Source organism: Tauraco erythrolophus, chromosome 5 (assembly GCF_009769465.1).
Source record: "Tauraco erythrolophus isolate bTauEry1 chromosome 5, bTauEry1.pri, whole genome shotgun sequence".
NCBI classification, from domain to species: domain Eukaryota; kingdom Metazoa; phylum Chordata; class Aves; order Musophagiformes; family Musophagidae; genus Tauraco; species Tauraco erythrolophus.
Genome location: NC_141469.1, coordinates 39,362,305 through 39,382,481, shown reverse-complemented (window position 1 = coordinate 39,382,481; position 20,177 = coordinate 39,362,305). Strand labels below are relative to the sequence as shown.

Here is a 20,177-nt window from a genome sequence, read left to right as displayed (position 1 = left end):
CACCTCCAAGTCCTTTTCCTCAGGGTTGCTCTCAATGCATTCTCCATCCAGCCTGGACTTGTGCTTGGCATTGCCTCAACCAATCTACAGACCTTGCACCAGGTTACATGGAAAAGAGGGCTACTTGTTTGAAATGTGAGCCTACTTACGGAGCCTGGTTAACAGCAAAAGATCCAGTTAGCAAGATAACATCACCAGCCTCCTTAACGTGAGGTGTGAAAAATGTGGTAGTTCTGTGCCTATTCGATCCACACATGACACCTCAAGATCAAGTCACAGCACTGTCCTAAGATTTATACAAGCTGCCTTCCAGCTCCCTAGAAGAAATACATATCTTAAGTTAAAATTGCAAAGCCTTCAATATATGACACTGAAGCAAAGAAAAGTAACTTGCAACAATCATCTTCAGCTGCAAAACACAGTACTTGCCATGAGGATCTCCTGATCCTGGGACTTACCAATCTGTTCTTCATGTTACAAAGCAAAGGCCTTCAGGGTGAACCAATGAAGCTATCTGTCTTTCAAGAGGGCTTTTTGGTTGGGTTTGGTTTTGGTTTTTTTTATTGCTGTTGTGAGGTTTTTTTATTTGTTTGGGTTTTGGTAGTGTGGTTTTTTCTCCTGTGAATGCCAGAGATGGATGCAGGGGAAGGAAAGGATGAGAGGAAGGTGAAACTGTGCCTGGCTCTGTTAGGAAACTTTAAGAGCTACGTAGACTTGATAGTTATTTTCTAGGTACGTCTTATTTTGTTGACAGATTAGGATAATAGGCACTACTCTACAGTTGTACTAAACAAGGCTTTTGTCATTTAATGATTTTTCTCATGACAAGAATAAGAGAATTAAGTTGTCAGAAACAAATATGGAAAACTGCAATATCTGAAGTTATTCTTGTCACCACTGCTTCTATTAATATGGACAAATATATCACTCAGATTATATCATACTAAGGCTTTATAGGTATGCAACATAATAGTGGAGCTTTCTAAAGAAAGGAGGAAAAAGACAACAGTGGTACATTTGGTTTCCTAATTAACAATAATGTCAAGATACATTAGCACTAAGAGTTTAATAAAAATTGGATTGCAGCTACTTCCTGAGGCTTATGTGGTATCTGTAGCATTGCACCACAGCATGTTTACCCTGTCAATCACTTGTCAATCTATCCAGCTTTCTACAAATACCCCTTGTATTTGGGAGCAGTTTCACAAACGTCAGTAATTAAAATCTTTAACACCATGATAGACACATTTAGCAAATCTGCTAAATTAAAGCCACTAACACGCATGAGAAACAAAGTAATGTCATGGTTACCTTTCTGCAATTAGGAAAGTTACATGTAAAAATCTCCTATAGTTATTTAAAATACATGTTGATTTTTCAGGTATTATTTCCATTTGTTTTTTTTACAAAAAAGATGTATTAATAAGTGTGTGTCTTTAAAGTTTGCAGGTAATTTTTGGTTTTCTCTTCTACTGTACACTTCCCACAGAAAAATAAGAAAATACTTTACACAAAGCATTCTGAAATCATTTACGGTAAAGAAAGCTAGACTAACTAGATTTTTAATTAAGAATATAGTTGAGAGAAAACTGTTCAGGAGAAAAAGTCATCTTCTGCAGAAAAGACAGAAATCTAGACATCACAGTGTCTACTGGCTGAGATCACAGTGCAAGTCACCAACAAGTAAGGTCACACCAAGGTTCAGGACAATGATGAGAAATATTATGCTGAAGAAACTGAGAAGACAAAAAGCTTTCACTGCAGCCAAGAATTTGATGAAGTTGATAACTGAAGAAGCAGCATGACTAAACATGATATTCCCTGAGCTTTGACGAATTATACAAGAAGAACAAGTGTCATCAGAAATTACTGCTGATATATTATCCATTAAATGATCCTCTGTTTCTCTGCACACAATTTTTTCTTTCATTAATCCATGACATTTAAAAAGTGGATTTGACTAGCTTAAAGATTCTCCTGACTGCCCAGGAAACTTAATCTAGAACACTGTCAAATTATGAGTTTGATTGCAGTACACAGTCAGAGTTTGTATTGGTGAGGAAATACAAATTTCTGTAGTGAAATATTCCCTGTCCTGTGGCTCCGAGTTCAGGTTTGGCAAACTTGCATTTCCCAAAGAAACAAAAACTCCTGCAACTCTTAACAGCTGGCTAAACAACATATCTGTCCACAAAACCAGGAGAAACCATGGCATCTTTCTCCAAATATAAATCCGATTATGACTTCAAGTAAGGCCTGTCATAATTCAAACATGCAAGGTGAATTGTCTCAGTAATGTTTCACAAATATTTTATATCTAAACAACATTCCCAAGAATTATAATCTGCATTTTCAAGAGACCATCTATGACAAAGAAAATTATATAATTTGCCAAATTTCTTGGTTCTGGTTCCCTATGCAGGCTGCATTGTTTGTTGGTACTATCCACCACTTCCTTCTTAGAGAGTCATCCTACACAACTCACACTGAAAAATGTGTGAAAACAGCAAATAACTTAGGCAAAGAGAACAGTCTGAGGACAAAGGACAGTTACAGAGTTTAGCTCCCTCAGCCAGCACCCCATATATGTACATTATAACAGTACTGGCTATTACTGTGATAGGAAAAAAGGAAACTGGAAGGACCAGAGAGGTTCTGAATTTCAAAAGGTAAGCATACTGCCACCAGACTGTCATTCACTTCAGAGAAAATGTCCAAATACTAAGACATTGCATTGATCGATTCATCAGCCCAATTAATTGTAGGCCACAAAGAAATCTTCAGGGCTAGAGCTGGCACTGATAGAAGTGGAAAAGTGAGGAAGATTGATTTCCTTGTCATCATGAAAAATGCACAACATCTTTCACCTACAGACACATCACTACTTTTCAAAATTCACATGCAATTTACAGTATTGTTTCCTACATTTTTCATATGCTTTCCTTGGCATAATGTTTCACTAAGATGCTGGCAGTGCCATCTGCAGCTCCAACAGCATCTCCTCTGTCAACAGCTTGATCTCTGATGAGTCATTCAGCTTGGGCTAGCAAGCAAGGAGAAAAGCCTCTTAAGCCCATGTAAATAAGTCAACTCAGTGAGCTGCATTAAAAATCTTGCAAGAAACAGTCAGCCAAGTGGAGAGAACAGAAAAACTGTCTTCACTACAGCTTGAAATTCTAACCTTGAAATTCTGAATTTTAAATTCTGAAATTCTTAAATTCTGCCACAGCCCAGATTCCATTGCAAAATCTCGCATCATCATTCAAAACAAACAAAAGATGTCTCATTCCACCCAAGCAATATAGCTCTCCCTAATCTTTGGCAGAGGAACCTGGAGAACCTGATGGAAAATAATCTGCCAGCCACCAGCGCTGATACTCACCACAGGTATCAGTACCATATGGTAGACATCCACTACTGGACATGAACCTATTCAGCAGAGAAGTTAAGCAGTACATTTAGAAAAAGCTAATGTATCGAGTTTATATGGGAATTGTTCATATCCAAAAGCAGCAGACAGGGTTGCTTCCAAAACAGGAACAGCAAAAAAAGTTAAGATCTTTGTGTTCTGGCAATATTTCTCCCACTATACAAATCTGCTTTCCGAGTTAAGAGTTTTCAGGCCAGTTGGGCTTGAAAACTACTTGGGGATACAAAAAATTATTTCAGAATTATATACAGATATTAACTAAAAAAAAAAAATAAATAAATAGAGTGGAATTATAGGTTGTTAGCGCAGTGCTAGGAAGCTCATGGAAAGCTGGGAAGTAACCGGCTCAGCCCCCACAAGAGGGAGCCTGTCCTTGAGAATACATCTAAACTCTTGCACTTCATTAGACAGTTTATAGTTATCGGACAGCCCACCAGTCTACAGTTCAGTACAGAAAATTTTCAGCATGCTTTAGGCTTTAATCAGGGCTGATGTTTGCATAAGAGGAGGGTCACAGGAGAGGAAGAGTAGGAAGGAAGTTGGAAGAAATTGAGAAACTGGGATGTGACCTTTACAAAGGGAATACATATAATCTGTCTAAATACACTGATTTTTTTTTAAAAAGGAAGAACCAGTCCAGAGGAAAAGGAACAGAATGTATATACTCAGCAGATATATTTCCTATTTATCTTGATTCCTATAGTATGCCTATTTTCACTTGTAATTTGCTTGGAAATGACTAAATATTTGTTAGTATTTCCACTTTGGAACTATTTATCTTCATAGCCATGGTAATATATTCACATAAAGGCAACTGAGCTGCCAAATTCCTTTGTTGCGATTTGGATCACAGTGTAGAGGCTGGAGTGTTGGCACTTGCATCTCACTGGACCCGTAACAGCAGACACTCATCATCATCAAGTCATTATCACATTTTCCTTTCATGGCTGTGTTTATTTTAAGAAATTCCCATGTGTTCACACACTACCTAGGGTTATTTCAGAGTACCAATTCTATATAAAACTTCAGCACAAATAGATGTTTCCTTACTTTCCTTTTACAGTTCATACCTTCTGAAGCAGTTTCTGCAGATTCACATCTCCAGCCCAACACCCAAGAGCAAAACAAAAGCCATAAGACAGACCAAAAAACATATTTATCATACATGCTTTAAACCCCACCAAAAAGCTTACCATGTTAATTCACACCATATTTCCTTTTTTAAAAAAGTCTCATATTTGGAAAGTTTTACGTAGTGTAATCCTTTCTAAACATTACACAATCTCAAAAGTACTGCTGATAAAACTACACCCAGCAGGATATCGTAATTAAGGATAAAGCAAAACAAAGCATCAATTTTAAAATGTGATTTCTGGTTATACAATATTTTCCTCTGGTAAGGAGCTGAAACCAAATTCAGAACATCCTTTCAATCTTCTTCTGGACCTCCCAACTTAAACAGAAACGTTTTCCTAGTTTGTTTTTTTTAAAAAAAAAAATTGCTGGTCAATTGTGTACAGTTTCTTCTCCTATCAATATTCACAGAAAATAAACCCCACTTTTTCCATATCTTGATTTAGAAGGAAAGAGATTCCTAGCAGATCCAAGTAAATTCATTGACCATTGTGTACCAAAATGATGATGCGTAAACACTTGAGCATTATGGATACATTGGTTATCTTATGACTGCATCTTCCTTCAGGCATACCACAACTACTCTCCCTTTTTGTTTAAATACTTGCTAAATTCACATAGGACCTGCACTACTACTGTGCAGAATGAGATGTTACACCATTAAAAGAGTTTTTTTCAACATTCACATTTAGCAAACTAATTGGAAAGTCATCCCAAGTTCAGAAGCCAAAATAAAACACAATGGACAAATACGGTCATACAACTATAATTAAAAACGCAAGTAAAGTGAACAAAAGACAGATTAAGAACAGCAGATTTTCTTACCAAAAAAATCCCACCCACAGCTAGATCATGCAAAAAAAGGCACTGAGTACTGTTATAGGAATCTAGTCTAAGCTTCGTTTTCAAAAATGTACACAGTCAAATAGCTTTACATTTCTAAGGAACTATAAACTGGAACTATAGCATCACATTCTTATTCTCTATATGAAGATATTAAGTTCCAAATGCATACCTCTAATCATCAAATTATAACGCAACATTTAATGGACGCAGATATTTTTCTCTACTACTTTACTCTGGACAAACTCAAAGAAATCTCTTGAAGACAGGCATCTGCAGCTTTATTGGATCTTCCCTTTGACTACTTCAAGACTGGTGTTTCTTTCTGGTTTTTTTGAGGGGTTAGTTTTTGAGGTTTTGGTTTTGGTTTGGTTTTTGGCTTTTTTTAGGGGGGGTGTTTTGTTTGTTTTAATACATTAACATCTTAAGCCATATGATTTTTTTTTTTCAATCCAAAATGTTTTCTACTTTTGTTTGTTAAAATGTGCAACAATTCTTGTATTCCTTAATCTAAGTTTCTTTAGAGTAAACACATGAAGTAATACTCTGATAACACTTCAACACTTTTCTGCGCAAAGAAAGGCTCTCTAAGCTGAATCCTAGATTAAAACCTATCATGGTGATCTGCAGCTCTTGTAAGACAAACAGTCTTCCCTGGACAAAAAGACAAATCAGCAATCAGCAGATTCCTAATACAGTACTTGTCACTTTTGCTTTTTCATGCTTCAGAATTTTCTCCCTATTAACTGTCTAGGGCCTATCTAGGTGTAAGAACCACCGCTTGTCAGCAATATTTGCTTCATCTGACTCTGTATCACCATCCTCATCAAATATATTACATGAAACACAATAGCGCAAGTTATCATACTGCAAAACAGAATTAGGCCGTTCTACCCAATTGGGACCTTTGTGAATAAAGCACTATGAAGACGGCTTGTAACAGAGTAGTTCAGAGAGCAGCAATAAATAAAATTAATGGCAAAAAAAGCTTTGATTTCCTGCTACTACAGTGAAATTCCAGCATCCACTGTTACTCCTACATGTTAAATCTTGGGAATTTCTAATTCCAGCAGACTATCAAGTTCCATTTATTTAATAAGAATTCATATATCTGGAAGCATCACTAATATTTTAACCGGAGTACTGAATATATGCCAAATGATCATTCTTAGGTCACCCATCTCAAAGACTTGCAACTTGCTGCAGAAATCTTTTCTTGACCAATCAACCTCCTAATTCAATTACATTTCTCTCAGTTTTGGTCTTTGTTCCCCCTATATATGTGCAGAGACAATACTGCCATTCTTCTGCTATTCCACTCTTGCACAACCAAGCTAACAGCACATACACATTTTAAAGCTTCCCTCATAACTTAACTCCAGTTTAGTTTTATTTCATTTATCTGGGGGGAGAGAAACCACACCAAAAAACAAACAACACAATAGCTTTTGCAACCTGATTACAAGAACAGACAAAAACCTCAGTTTAGCCAAAATCCTAGTGAAATGTTTTTAATGTCTTGACAAAATGAAAAAAAGGCATTTTAATTGAACATCCCACAACATTAGCTAGAAAAGCAACCCACCTTGCAACTGGTTTTGCAAAACTGCATAGCGTAATTGAAAATATTTTCTTTTCCATTTCCTGCAGTGTCTTTGATACATATGCACAAAATTGCACGATATTTTTCTATGCTGCACTGTACATTTATAGCTATTATCATCATTGAGTGTGTTACAATAGTTTTCTACCCAGCGATCACAGTCTTGATTTTGCTGTAAGTATTTTGCATTTCCCACATTCTCCAGTCCATATCCACAGGGCAAACAACTCTGGCATACTTTATTTATTATTTAAATCCCTTAGTATTGTTTCCTCTAACAATATTTACTGGTGTGTGTTTACACAGTTTACATCAGTAATCAACTGTCTACAAAACAGACCCAATAATAAATACTTTAGTCCAGTGCCTTATCTAAAACTTTAACAGTATGTGGCACAACTGGCCATACTTCAGCAGCTTTGAACCTAATTTTATATGCAAGATTTCAAAGTAAATGTGACAGTGCACTGCACATTGTAAAATTCTATCATCCTAATAAGGCATGCTAGCTGAACAAGTTTAACTAACAGTAATCTTTATTTTAGACCCTAAAACAGTTGTACAGTTTTTTGATTATTTCCTAGTCCAAGAAGTCCTATAACATGGTGAAGGATTCTCCTCTTTTGCACAGATAAAGCCACTGCTATCAGCCAGAACAGTGAAGATGACCTACTTTGGCAGTTAGGCCCTCAAATATGAACGTGACTGGGTACTTCCATCGGTGAGCTAAAGGAAGGGCAACACTATGGTTGTGATTTTTTTCCTAGATGAAATTTAAATTTCACATATGCTAAACCTACTAAAATTTAGCTGTGAGACAACATCTCTGCACTCTGTCAGATGAGAAGTTTTTGCTTCCACACCTCTGACATGAACACTGTACTGGAGATCAAGCAGCAAAGCACTCCTACATAGATTTGGTAGGCTCTTCACCTAGTAAAAGTTCCGGGTTTTCATTTGAGAAAAAAAAAAAAAACCCACTCTGACCTAAAAAAATTTAAGATTTTTTTTTGAGTAGTATTTTTATTTTGTTCTTGTGTTGTAGGGGCATAAACGATGAGGGGACTACTGATGCTATAACAGGTTATAGCATAGGAGAGTTACACAAAAGTATTTGCTCTACTGAATTTAGAGACATATGACTAAAACCAAGGAGTGAAGTCAGTCTCTTGCCTTTTATAAAGAACGTACAATTCATAAAAATTCATAAAGATTCAACACTAATGTATAAGTAGTAAGGATCAGACAGAAATCTTCTGTAATCTCAGAAATTATCACTGCTTTCCTGCAACATACATGAGTACATGTTTCAGGGTGTCATTTTTTAGTTCACATAAATAGCTTTCTTTAGTTTTATTAAGCTTTTCAGATTATTTTTTTCTCCCACTTTAAGATGCACATTTACACTCTTTTCTCTCCATTTAGTCTTTCATATCTTTACACTCTGAGAAGCGGCTACTACAAATATCCCTTCATTACATTAGCTGTTATCCTATCTTTGCAACCCTTCCCTGAGGGCCTTATCAAACTTGTGATGCAAACTTTTCAGTTTCGAGGTCAATCAACTATCTAAATCCCTTCCAGCTATCCACCATTGCTACAAAAATCCACAGAAAGGGAAAAAAAAGAGTTGATGTCTCTGCTGTCTCCCCTGTATTAAACTACTAAAAGCACTGAACAGTCACCATCAAACCTCTCCTCATATAAGGGCTACCTTATAAAGTAGGAGTAGCCCTTCCTCACAACTGTACGGATTACACATTCACAGTAAAAATGTCGTTGAACTGTCTGGACAGAAGGGGAAATGAAAAGAATGAGGCAGGATTTTGTCTCTTGTACGTTTTACCCTGCAAACCCTCACAGAGTACTTTACTTAACCAAAAGATTTACACTCCACCCTCCCCTATTTCAGCCCCTTTTTTCTTCCTCCTAAAGATTGAGGGACATGGAAAGAAGCCTTCAGAGCATGGTCCTTTAAACACCCTTGAGCCAGGAAGGGCCTGCACCTGGGCTTGGCTGTAAAGATGAAAAGAGTTCAGCAAGTCCCAGCTTTATTCCCCAGGAGGTGGGTCTGCACAGCCATTAGCAGAGCAGACCCCTCAAGTGTCTGAGGGAGAGAATAAACTCCACTCGGCATTCATAAGCAGCCTTTCCCAAATAAAACCACCAGCCCCAGCTCTGGTATCCTTACAACAGCTACAAGGATCAGGACAACAGTCTGCGTTGTTTGTTGCTGCAGCCCTTGGTCACAGAGGAGAGATGAAGCAAATACTGCACTTCGTATAGTGGCACTTTTCCTTACCATAATGAGAGTTCCCTTTAATTGGCACTTGGTTAATCGATGTGACCTGCCCACCAGGACTCAGTCCTGCGCCATTCAACACAGTTTCAGCCGAAGTTTATTAGTGTGCATGTGTAAAGTTTAGCCTATGTCTTCCTGAACACACTACTCAACCACTCATCAAAACCTCTACCAGGACTGTGAAGCAAAGAAAGTAATCTAAGTGCAGTACAGGGTAAGCCTCTCTCATGTATCTTAAGTGTATCCTAAGAATTCCTTCGTCTGACATGTCAATTCACAAAATGGATATTGCAGAATTTTTTTTCAATTAAAAAAATGTACTCAGATGGTGATACACTGCTTTAATTCTAAATGTAAGTATCTCTGACAAGTCTCTATCTGAATATTAAATTTCAACTTAATAAATAAATTCAGAGAAGTTTGAAAAACATTGAGATCCCACTGGCAGATAGAACTCACACTGCAGCTGTAATATTTCATCAAGTGTTGGACGATTTGTGTGGAGAAAAGAAACATTTACTGTATCAGCAGATTCTTAAGTTTTCCAGCTCAGTTATTGACACATGTAAAGGATATGATCATCAGTAAAAGCAAAAAGAATACCAAAAGATTTGAGTCATCAATAACTGAGTTAAGCTAAGCTTAATTTTTTATTATTAATCTATTAACTTTAAAACAAGTTGGGGGTTTTATCCCCTAAGAAGAAACTGATTAAAAACACATCCCTAAAAAAAAAAAAACAAAACAAAACCCCAAAAAAACTAAACCACCTCTAAACCTAGCTGTAATTTCAAGTTTTTACTACAGCATGTTTATAAAAACATATCAGTTGAAGAGCAGCTGCTCTTTAACAAAGAGCATTTCTCCTGGCTTTAGCTCTAGGATGCAAAAAACTACTCAAACACGCTTTGTAGGGCAACATTATTGCAAAAAAGCACTTGTAGATCGACATTACAACAAAAAGCATTATTAAGGACCAAGAGCACATTAAAGCTTTTAGATAGCCTTGACTTTCTTTGATACAATGGAACATATGAAAGTAGATCTGTACTGGCTAAAGTGGATATGCATTTTTGTAGTAATGTTGTTTCCCTTGCCAATTTCCTACTCCTTTTGAAGAATTCAGACAGAGGCCACTACAACCAGTGCATGATATGTCGTCTGTTTAAAACTGTTTTTTCTTACAAAAGCATGTAGTTTTTCATTGAGAATATACAGACGAATCTAGCAAAACAACAATTTTTGGGTTTTTTTTTTTTTTGCTACTCTGAAATAATTGTTGATACGCTCTATACATATTATTAATTTTCTAGGAAAAAAATATGCTTTTTATAAGAATATGCATTTTGGGAATATTTTCCAAAGCAAAAACGCATGTGTTGTTTGAATGCTGTGTGAGTAACTTTGGAGAAGCTTTAACACAAATTCAATGAATTTAAAATGCTATATAAATCAACATGCAGGATGAAGGGTCAACAGGGGTTAAACTGTCTGTCCTTCTTGACTACATTTATGAATGTCTTTTCTAGCTGTACTTATAGAAGCAAGGGCAGTGTAACTTGGATATTAAAACCTCCAAGGAAACCAACAATAAAAGCTGCTAAGAATTTCACAAGGGTGTTTTTTTTTTCCTTAGGTGTTAATTAAATGATCATTTAACACTGAAATGTAAACACAACATTTTCATCTACTGACAGCATAGCCTATTATAAATCGAGGGTAATAAACGTCCTGGTGTTAATACTCTGAACCAAGTTCCCACAACACACTAAGATGCCTTGTCGTGTCTAAGGTTAAGCATCTAGACACAAAACAAAGATTGTGCCTACTCGACTTCCAGTTCAATTTTCCCATCGCCCAGTGACCTAGGTAACACTTTGAGCAATAAAGAATAAATTTAATTTCTCCAGCATTTTGTGAGGATTAGGAACAATTGTTGGCCTGCAATGACTTTTTATCCTTGGATTCTTTTTCTTCCAGAGCATTCCCCCAGTTCTAAAAGAAAATTCTGATGGTTTAAGACACAGAACAAACAGAACTTTAAATTAGGCTTTTTTCAATCAATTGGAACTGTTGGAGGGGAAGCAATCAACCCTTCTTTGGACTATTCTCAGCTATTCAGTTACTCCAGGCTTTAATCTTCCACTTGCAGAAGAACCCTACCATCATAGGGACAAGCCTCTATACTTTCACATTTTCCCTTGGCCTGATTTATTCTTCTTTTCTATTCTTTTTTTAATCAAGATGACACGGCTGCACTTAAATGTCCACTCTGTGCAAGCCGAGACTTACAGATGTCCTCTTTATAACATTTCACACCATGTTTCTGCACCACATAATAATGGCATTTCCTCTGACATGCCTTTTTACTTTTCATTACTTCCTTCACTGAGATTCAGTTTCCTACTTAACTCCTGCCTAAAAGGTTTCCTATATCACAATTTACAAAAGCTTTCAAGGTTAACCCTCCAGGAACAACCCTGGGACTGATTCAGACTGGACATGAATAAAGTTACAGGTGACTCAAAAAAACAGTTACTTTCATTTTCATATTAGAAGCAATTAACTCAGTTCTCTGCTTTGACCGCTATCATATCAACAAAAACAGGGAGGATAATTATTTATGCTTAGGGCCAAACAGGTCAAGGTAACAAAGCCATAATAGCTAAAGCAGATCTCTCAGTTACTCTGAATACTACCACATTATTTTAAAAGTGCTATGGCTTGAGTAATTATTAATATGATTCATGTTTTTGCATCAGACATTTAAACATCAACACCTAATAGCATAAAAGAGTTTGAAGGCCACATATATTTATGTTTACTGCCTTAAGCCATATTTTTTTTGTTTTCTTAGTGTTTAATATGATTTTCAGATTAAGGTTAAAAGCAACTATAAACAGCTTTGGAGTGTTTGTTCTAATGAAAAATCAATAGTTATATGTATGCCTACAGATACCTTTCACTGAAATTAGTCAAATATATCACTTGATAATGTAGATTTATGTAAAGATTTAGTGATCTGCCCAGTAGTAGAATGAGCTTAGAGCCCCAGAAGTCCATCCAGTTTGCCATTTTACCCCATAGCAAAGGAGATATTGCTTGTAAAAAAAGACATGAAATTATGGTTTTAGAACTAAAGGGAAATTTAACTGCAATTTAAAGACCCCTCCCAGTTATCTCAAAATTAAAAATACAAACATTCATCTTGAAAGAGTCATTTCACAAGAAAAAAAGTTTCCTTCCAACTTTAAAAATCTCATACTGTTACTTCAAGGAACAACCTTTAATCCGATTTCTGCAAATTTGGTACACCAATTTTTTTCTTGCAGAACATCAAGGCAGGTGCTGTGAAAATAGAAAAGAAAGCATAGCTCAAGAAAAGCCTACAGATTAAGAGATTCTAAAACAAAAAGTGCAGGAAGAGTAATGTAGTGAAGCTTGAAGTCCAGTAATTGCAGACAGTAATAATACATTTTACTTTTTTTTCTGACTACATTTCAAAAGTTCATTCTGGTTCCGCCAACACTTTTACTCAGCTAAATCTAAGGCTGAATGTTTGCTGTTGCTAGGATATAGCTACTGCAAGTTGTACACCAAATGCATATATATAAATCTTGTTTCTGTGCTCAAAAAAATAAATCACCTGATGAATTGTACAAGTTTGTGCAGCACTTCCAAAATCTCTAAAAAGTCATCTTGCCATCTCTAATCCTACATAAGTAGGGCTTAGTCTGAAGCAAAGCTGGAGTGATATTTGTGTTTTACTTACTACATTGTAAAGGATGCACGCATCTTCAATTTTGAAACGTTATAACAGAATGAAAACTGAAGGTAGAAGCAAGTGATGGTAGGACAAGAGAAAAGATGCAGATGCAAGCCAAGGTGCATAAAACATTCAAGCTCCTAAACCACTTTTTTCTCTAGATTAAAAATGAGCAGGTGACAGAAGCAACAATCAGTCTTTTATAATGTCTTAGGAAAGTTTATCTCCAGGATCTTCCGTACAAGTAATGAACAAAAGGGACAAGGTATTATAAACCTAGCACAGAGGTAACATGTTTTTAGTTACTTTAGTTTCTTCTTACAGGTAATGAACCCCAAACATTTTTAATACTTGTTTTTAGATAGCCCTATCTTTATCTATGGATTGTAATCATAGCCAAAGTAAAATTCACAGAACCAACTGACAATGGACTTGCAGCATACAGGACCAAATTCACTCCAAAAACATCCTAGACTGAGGCAGTAAGACTTTTTATTAGTAACAATGCACCAACATAACAAAGTTATCCTAATGGTGCTTCCACACTGCAAGAATGAGTAGTAATTACTCCTATGTATTAAATTAGGGATTTCTTTTTAGTTACTGGCTTGCAGTACCACAAAGCCAAAACTGTATACTCATTTTGTACATATACTATATGCAGTAGCTCTTTGTTAATAATAATAATAATCTTGAAAGATATTTATTTTCTAAGAACTATAGTCACCGTTCAAAATAATGCTGGTAATCAAAAACTAGCTAGTATTAGAATTGGTATGTTCATAAAACTTTTCTGCTCGTAAGCCTATCTGTTTAGATAAAACAATTGAAACATTGTATTTGAACTAAAACACTGTGGTAGAAAAACACAAGAAGTCATAACACTGGCAGGATGGACACAACGTGTGGAAGACTTATTTGTTTCTATGTGCCTCTCAAAGGATAAGACTCAATTATCATACAAAAAAATAACCAAGTTTCCCTGTATGCAGGCTGCTAGAATGCCCCGTAACAAATCACAAAAACTGAAATGAATGACTGAAAAAAACAACACACTTTCTGAGGAAGGATCTAGCAACAAGGTGGCTTCACAATTTATGTTCCTATAAATCTTTAATTGCTGCACATCCAGCACACTCCGGCAACAGAGTGGAGCATGCTGTAAAGTTATTGTGGCACATACAACAGTGGAAACCTACCCATTACTCTTATCCAACAGCAGATCTACTTGCAAAAGGAGAGGTTCACAGATATTGCCTTTTGAAAAGTGGAAACTCATTCTTCCTCCCCATTGGATTTTTAACATTCATAGCCACCTGTTTGTAGTAGGAGTAAGATTTCAGAGGCTTTGGGATAACGAGCATTTTTCTAATGAGTAATTTCTCCAGAGTTGTTAAAATAGATTCAGACTGAAGGTACATATCTCCTATACAAAATTATGACTATAATCTCACTTGACACAATTACTGTTAAAAGGAATAGGACAAAACCATAAATTAAACCTCAAATGCAGTTACCTTAACAATAACAAGACCGGCACTTAAAAGATATTTTAAAAGTTGCTGTTTCAGCATCTAACATATACCATCTTTTCTTCCTTTTTTTATTCTTAAGATTTTATTTTTTTCTCTTGACAAAGGTAAAAACCAAACAACGTTCAGCAAAAGGGTATAAACGCAAATGATGCAAATCACAGGTTCTCCTGCAGCAGCTTGAAAACCAGACCTGAGAGCCGCCTGGAGAACTTTCCTCCTCTTTGCGTCAGCTGCCCGCAGCCGTCTCTGCGCCGGGAGCGGGCAGCGGCGCGCGGGGTAGCGGGCTGGATGAGTAATGATGTCGGTCCGACCGGACAACGGTAACCTTGGCAACTGTAACCTGCAATTCCTGCCTAACCATTGTGGGATTTATTGTGGCAGGGGCCAAAGAGGCCAAGAGTAAAATGAAGCAGAGAACTATGGTGTCTGACACATCTAGTACCACACACTTTAATCATAGCTGGCAGAAATTAATTCAGGAGGAATTTTTGCAAGGGCCCCCCATGCAGCGTGTTTTGTTGTTGTTGTTGCTGCTGCTGCTGTTCCAGCCCAAGATATTTTTTTGAAGGGTTTTTTTTGATGTTTAATATTTTTTCCTTTAATTATCAGCTGTTTGGATTTTTTTTTAAGTGACCAAGACATCTCAAAACTGTTAATTAATCAGACTACATTATAAAGGTTTTTTTATTTTAGAGGAGAAATATCTTATTCATAATGTGTATCTTCTCAAGTACATATATTAGAAGGAAAGCGCATCTAATATTGGACCACATCCACTAGAAAGACTGATTTTTTTTTTTTTTCAAATCCAGTATTGCCTAACTTACACAGCAAATATCGGTCAGTAAGGAAACTTAGCCTCATTCCAAGCACAAGAAATGTAAATCAAAAGGGACAAGCTTTGTGCATGGAATTCAATAACCTTTACGTGCCACTGATTAATAAAGGTATCTTTTAAACAGAATTTTCAAACAGCTTTGGGCCCAGCACTTGGTATCCTGCAGCAAACAGCAATCAATGAACTGTGATCTAACCAGCCAAAGTAAGCAGTCAAAATCTATTTGCCTCAGATAAGCACTCACTAGGCTGTAGGAGTTCTCTGTACCAAGGTACCATCACTGATGCTAGGCAAGTTAGCATGAGTGGGCATACGGGTCACTGAAAACAATGCATCCCCTTCTCACAGGAAAAATACTTGTTGAACAAGGACTTATACCACCCCAGGGGATTTACAACAGCACCTTTATTTTTCCGGTAGGAGATCAAAACAGAGGTTCATGTATATTCTGCTTTGAAAGATACCTTGCAAGGTAAGATTAATATAGCCTACAGCACTACTTACACTATTTTTAGCGTTAACTACTTCCTATTGAAATATTTATGTCAAAACACTTTTGCAGATAACTTTTAATGGGAAAATCGGTTTATGCTTTGACTAAAATTATTCATTTTAACTAGTTCCAGGACATTTCTTGGAAGGCTGCTAAATCAGAAGGAAAGTAACCTGAAAAATAATTCATTAAATTACCTTTGAAAAATCAAGCGTCTTTAGACACAGAAAATAATGGACTGTCTCTTTTAAACTCTCAACCTATCGCTTTCCTTTACTTACACTTCCCATCTGTCAACAAGTGCTCGTAATTTTATTACACTGTCCTGTAGTTTATGCAGAGTTGGTATTATTTTACAGAGTTCTGTTAATGGACTGGATAAATGGTAATGCTATTTAAACTAGTCTCCTGCTCCAGCAAACACAGCTGCAACTGTACTACTATTTCTAGGCAAACATCTTGACCTGAACACGCAGTGCTCTCTCAACCCGTCCAAAGAGAAATTGGAGCAGACAGCAAAGGGAAAGCATAGCTGGCCGCTGGCTGCAACCAACTGTGTCTAATCATAATTCATATACAGTGTACTCTCTTTCTTTTATATTGCATTTAGGCTACACAACAAGCATATGTGCTTCTTCACCTGGCATCTCATTTACAGCCAAGGGTCAAATGGTAATTATTATTCACAGAAGCTCAATAGCATGTTGAAAACTCGCAGTACACACACTCTGATTAGCTGTTAAACGCCAAAAACAAATACTAAAACCAAAGCATATTATATATGTTATTGATCATGTGTAGAGAACTTTAATTCTCCTTAGAAATACATTTATTTGGGTTTAAATACATGCAAGCATATACAATGATACATGTAAAAGAACAAATCATTTTATACTCTTTGTAGCAATCAAGCTACACATAATCTGAAAACTGACCGAGAACATTTAACTAGCATCAACCCCTTTGTTGGCCTGACAGTTTTTTAATTACAAATTTAGTGTTAAGCAACTGTAGATTTTCAGTATCACTCATTTTCCTTTAAACATGAATACATTATAACCAGACATTCACTTTCATGGTCTGATCAACAATAACCCTTAGGCAGAGGAAATTTAATACTGTGAAGCCAGTGATCTCTTACTTTCCACCATATACGCCATGAGCAGTTGTGTGCTTTATATCAAAGGACATTATAGACTTAAGACTAGCATCTATCTAATATACAATTCTGAATTAAATTTATTCTAGTATGATTTTGCCTGAAGTGTGCATCCATTTCTTGCCTGCGAATTACGGCTCATTTCTATTTTATATGAATTTAGATAGCAACCATTACACTATAGGTAGAATAATAAAATGATCATAAATCCCTTTCATTTTCCTTCCTGATAGAAGTAATATCTTTATCATGGCTGATGGAAATTATAAAAGACTCAACTGTTAATATATAAAACCACATATGAATATATGCTATAATATTATAACAGAATAAAATATTTTTGTTTGTCAGAAAAGCCTTCAGGAGCTTTCTGGCCTAGTAATTTAACAACTCATTGCATCTACAGGGAAGTTCTGGAAACAAAGCATATATCCAAAGCAAAGGAAAGAAACAAAAGTAAACAGAACTAAATGTTTACTCTAATAGAGTCATTTTCAGTTTTCCATTTCATATTACTATGAGAGGGCAAAAGAGAACTATTATTTCACAATATTAACACAGAAATCAACTCCTAAAAATAAAAGCTTCATTATACCATTTGTTCTCAAGAATATTTCCATATATTAAAGTGGAAACAAAACAGAGGAATTCCATCTTTGCTCTTTTTCCAAGCACACAAGAGGTGAAACTCAAGAATATCAGCAATTTCAACAGCAGAAATCTCACCTGAAGTCTAAAGAAATGTATCAAATATGTATCTAATTAAAACAGGGCTGAATTTGTACAACCTTTTCAAAGCCTACTTAAGCATGTCATGTTGTATCCCATCCATACCACACACTGTAACTTAAAGGTACCTTAAAATTTATTGTTGCAATAACTGACCATGTAGATACATACAGAAATCAGTATCTAAACTTCATTCCACGTTTTTGCTGCAACAGAAATAAGTGGATTCTTAAAAAGGCCAATGGGTCAAAACATTGATTTAAAAATATTGCCAAGAGTAAAAAATTATCAAACCAAATAATACACTCAAAACAAAAACTCATTACTCAATTTGACATAGTTTTTACTTAAGGTAAAAAGCTTAAGTAAAGCTTACCTACTTTTACTTCGTAAAGCTTAAATTACTACCTTTGTTTTTTTTGTGGGGGGACACAGACGCGACATCTCCACAGACCTACCATTTGCCCATGCTGTGATTTTTCTGGTAAGTGTGTACAGCCACAAAACCAGAACACCACAGGACCAAAGCGCTTATACAGTTCTGTATCTCTCAGGCATTTGTTAACACAGAAACCAAAAAACAAAGGAAAGCCAAAGTACTCTTTCAGCAAAACATCATTCAGAAGTGGGAATGGATGAAACAGTATTTTGTCTCACATGACTATCAGTATCTAACCTAGGTTTTTAAAAAAAAAAAAATCTTGCAAAGCAGTCAAAGCAAGTACTCAGCTTAAACAAAGTATCAATGTTCCTAGATGCATTTTAGCCCTATTTGAGGCAAAAGGCAAAAAACCTAATGCAAGACAGAATAACAGACCAATTCCAAGTTTTCCAAAATAATAGTTATAGGGTCGTGCCTACTTACAGCCTGTACAACTTCGGCGTCCCCAGAAAAAGCAGTTCAGAAAGCAACTGGAGGTTATTTCTGTTTAAGCGCCTTTGGAAAGAAAAAGAAAAAGTTGTGTTAAATAACAAGTGCTATGGCAAAGCAATTTAACCACTTTAAGCAGGCATCCCAGTGCTGCAACAAGCTGATTTTAAAGACCAGAAAGGCTATGCAAAGCTGGTCCATTAGCGGAGACATGGTCCAGCAGTAAATTTACCATGGACTAATTACATTTTCTGGTTTCCCTAACAGACCATATTACTTATTTTATGAAAGATTTTGAATCTCTGTAGTGTGAATCAATCACTAAGTCAGGACTCTATCCTGCATAAACAACCAGAACACTAAAAATACAAAATCAGCAGTATTACTTCAATTCCCCACCAACTCTGTGTTCCTCTTAGTATAATGAAGCATATGGACATTTTGTGACCATGAAAAGGTTCAAGGAAACATGTATCAAACACATACACTTAGTTAAGTAATAAGATAATATATCTAAAGATCCATATAACCTCTTTAAATAAAAAAAAAGCAAAGGAAGCTGTTACAGAAACGCTGATCAAATAAGTCAGAAAAATCAAAAAGGCACAGCTTATATCTGGCATTACAGAAGCTTCTTGCACAGTTCTTTCCTCTAGTTGTAAAGATACACCAAAAGGAAGATAAATTAAAAGAAACCCAACCACCACAATCAGTTGACATAACAGAGTACAAAAGAAAGACTGCAACAGGATTCTGGAAGGTATCCATTTGTCTATGAAATTTCTCACTGAACATGCTGACCAGGGTCAAAACACCGCTCCGTTTGAGGTGCCAAGTTCAAAGCCCACCATATTATAGCCACAAGCAACAGAACAACTAGCCAAGACAAACATTCTATCTTCATGACCTTTTTTTAAACATACAATGCAGATTACTCTTTCTAATGTGTCTAAGTGACAGCCCTGGAGCATATAGTTGTAGAGTCAAGAACTCAAGCTCAAAACAGGTTTTTATTGGTTTTTAAGCAATGCACCACACATGCCGCTTGCCATTCAAGCAAAATAACATACTGAAAAAACCTGTTTTGTCTCAACCTCATCACAAGTCCCAGTTTGCAATACGCAGTGCTTCTCAATACAATAAATCAAGGCATTCCTGGACAACAGATTGCACAGTATTATCTGATATTTATTTTATCCTTACAGTAGTTACATTACATATGTCAATAGACTGCTACCAAGACATTATACAAGGTGAAAAAAAGATACTGGACAGCAGTTTTGCAAAATTAAGTTTTAGAATTTCAAAAAGCTTCAGAATTTCTTGTTTGTTAGTCTTAGGGCTGAATTCAAACAATTAAGCCTGTTTAGACTCCCAGGGCTCATTTTTCATAAACATTGTTCCATCTAAAGGTCTTTCCAATTTAAAGGTTTTTCCATATAGACACACACAATTACACACTCAAGATCCAGTT

The 20,177-nt window shown here is 36.1% G+C and overlaps 1 protein-coding gene across 8 annotated transcripts in view; it reads right to left on the bottom strand.

Moving 5' to 3' along the window:
- SLIT2 (slit guidance ligand 2) overlaps positions 1–20,177 on the bottom strand; it is a 277,792-nt gene that overhangs the window by 238,485 nt on the left and 19,130 nt on the right. For all 8 annotated transcript variants that reach the window (XM_086612336.1, XM_086612332.1, XM_086612337.1 and 5 more), the window contains exon 4: positions 18,698–18,769. In XM_086612336.1, coding sequence (XP_086468462.1) covers positions 18,698–18,769 — 72 coding nt within the window. The remainder of the gene's footprint in view (positions 1–18,697; positions 18,770–20,177) is intronic.